At 55.6% G+C, this 1566-nt stretch overlaps 1 protein-coding gene across 1 annotated transcript; it reads right to left on the minus strand.

Moving 5' to 3' along the window:
* Window positions 1-201: 201 nt before the first annotated feature.
* Window positions 202-1148, minus strand: LOC109784283 (BTB/POZ and MATH domain-containing protein 2-like). Its single transcript, XM_073503020.1, has 2 exons — window positions 1128-1148; window positions 202-876 (listed from the first exon to the last, which is right to left on the minus strand). Exons 1-2 carry the CDS (start codon window positions 1146-1148, stop codon window positions 202-204), a joined length of 696 nt encoding a protein of 231 aa, XP_073359121.1.
* Window positions 1149-1566: the final 418 nt, after the last annotated feature.

Raw genomic sequence — 1566 nt, forward strand, 5'->3', positions numbered from 1 at the left:
ACAATCTGATGGGTGGAAGATTTATCCAGAAAAAGATAAGAGAAATAATTAACAATCATTTGACAGAGTTTATAATGTGTAAACAATAGAGTTTGCAGCACGAGACACGTAGACTATAGCACATTGAATCAAGCCTACTACCCGGGACAATCTAATCGACGTCACTTCGTATATCTAGCTGGTAGACGATGCCTAACCCTATTAGTTGCTCCTAACTGTAATCTTCTTCAGTACAAGATCCAAGAGAGCAGTTGGACAACCTGTCCTTAGCTGCTCAAACCCATCCGTTGCCATGAAGGCTTGCAGGTTACCCGGAGAAGCGAGGAACTGCATGCATGCAGCCCTCAGCACGGAGCAATGATGCCGCTCCGCCAACGCTAGAGTGGCAGCCACGGAGCTCATGTCGACGTGCCGGCACAACGCCTCCTCGCATATGGGCTTCAACTTCTCCAGCCCGTACCTGTCCGCCGCGACGAGCAGCCTCTCCGCCATCGTCTTCTCCAGGGGCAGGGGAGGCGAGCCCATGTATATGAACTGGAGCACAGCCTTCAACACCTCGGCGTCCATGTCGTCGACGCGTAGTAAGGCAGTGCTGCTGGTGTCGCCGGCGGTCGCCGAGGCGAGCGAGAGGTCCGCCTTGAAGATTGGTGACGCGGCCTCGAGTATCCGCCGGTGCGCGGGGAGCGTCTCCCCGCCGACCTCGATCTGCACGTCCACTTCCTTCTCGTTCCCCCCGCGCATGCCGAACGGAGGTTCCACGTCCGTAGGCTCCGGTGCGGCAGCCTCCACGTGGTCTTCGGTGCGCAGCCCGGTGACGGTGACGTCGCACAGGACGGTCAGGCGGCCGTCCTTGAGATGCTTCTCTGCGTCCAGATCCTAGTGTTTCACAAAGTCCAGCTTGCCCCAACCGTCATCGCGATACGAGAAGCGATACTCCGCCAAGTTCAGAGTGTGCCATGGCTTCCAGGCCTGGTTGAGTATACTCAACTGGACCTTTGCCGTGGCATCCCCGGTCCTTGCGTGGCTGGCATGCTGGAGGAAGAGGGAGATATAGCCCTTGTACTCCTCCTCGCCGCCGTTTGGGTAGCATAAAAGACGCCAGTCGTGGCCGCCGACGCTGAACGTACCTGAACTGACCCTAGCGCCATTGGCCAGCATCTTCCTGAGTTGCGTATACCCGTCGATCCGGAACATGTGGGAGGCGGTTTCCTGCCTCGCGGCGATCGTTGAAGCGGAGAGCTGTTGCCGGCGGCGCCACGCAGGGCGGAAAAGGCAGCGGAGATCGACATGGCTGGAGCCCGTATGTGGACGTCCACGAAGGAGACGGCCGCCGCGCTACCTTGTAGATGGAGGTGGATGTGCGGCAAATCGCAAGGTGCATGCGCGTGTTATACTTCTATCGCATGGATAGAGATAGAGATTTGTGTTAACACGGGAACTATACTCGGCATGCAGCCGCTCAGATCCTAATTCTTATCTCAACTTTAAAACATGTAAAACTCGAAATATTGTTACGATCGACTCAGCCACAATTATTCCTTTTACAGGATCTATCTATTGATCAAA

This window comes from Aegilops tauschii, chromosome 7, assembly GCF_002575655.3.
Source record: "Aegilops tauschii subsp. strangulata cultivar AL8/78 chromosome 7, Aet v6.0, whole genome shotgun sequence".
In the NCBI taxonomy this organism is placed as follows: domain Eukaryota; kingdom Viridiplantae; phylum Streptophyta; class Magnoliopsida; order Poales; family Poaceae; genus Aegilops; species Aegilops tauschii.

Excerpts from the sequence above, each read along its gene's own strand:
- LOC109784283 (XM_073503020.1), bottom strand. The coding sequence starts at position 1,148 with ATGGCGCTAGGGTCAGTTCAG. Across the intron at positions 877-1,127 it reads TGGCGCTAGGGTCAGTTCAG|GATCTGGACGCAGAGAAGCA; the intron begins GTACGTTCAGCG and ends GTGAAACACTAG.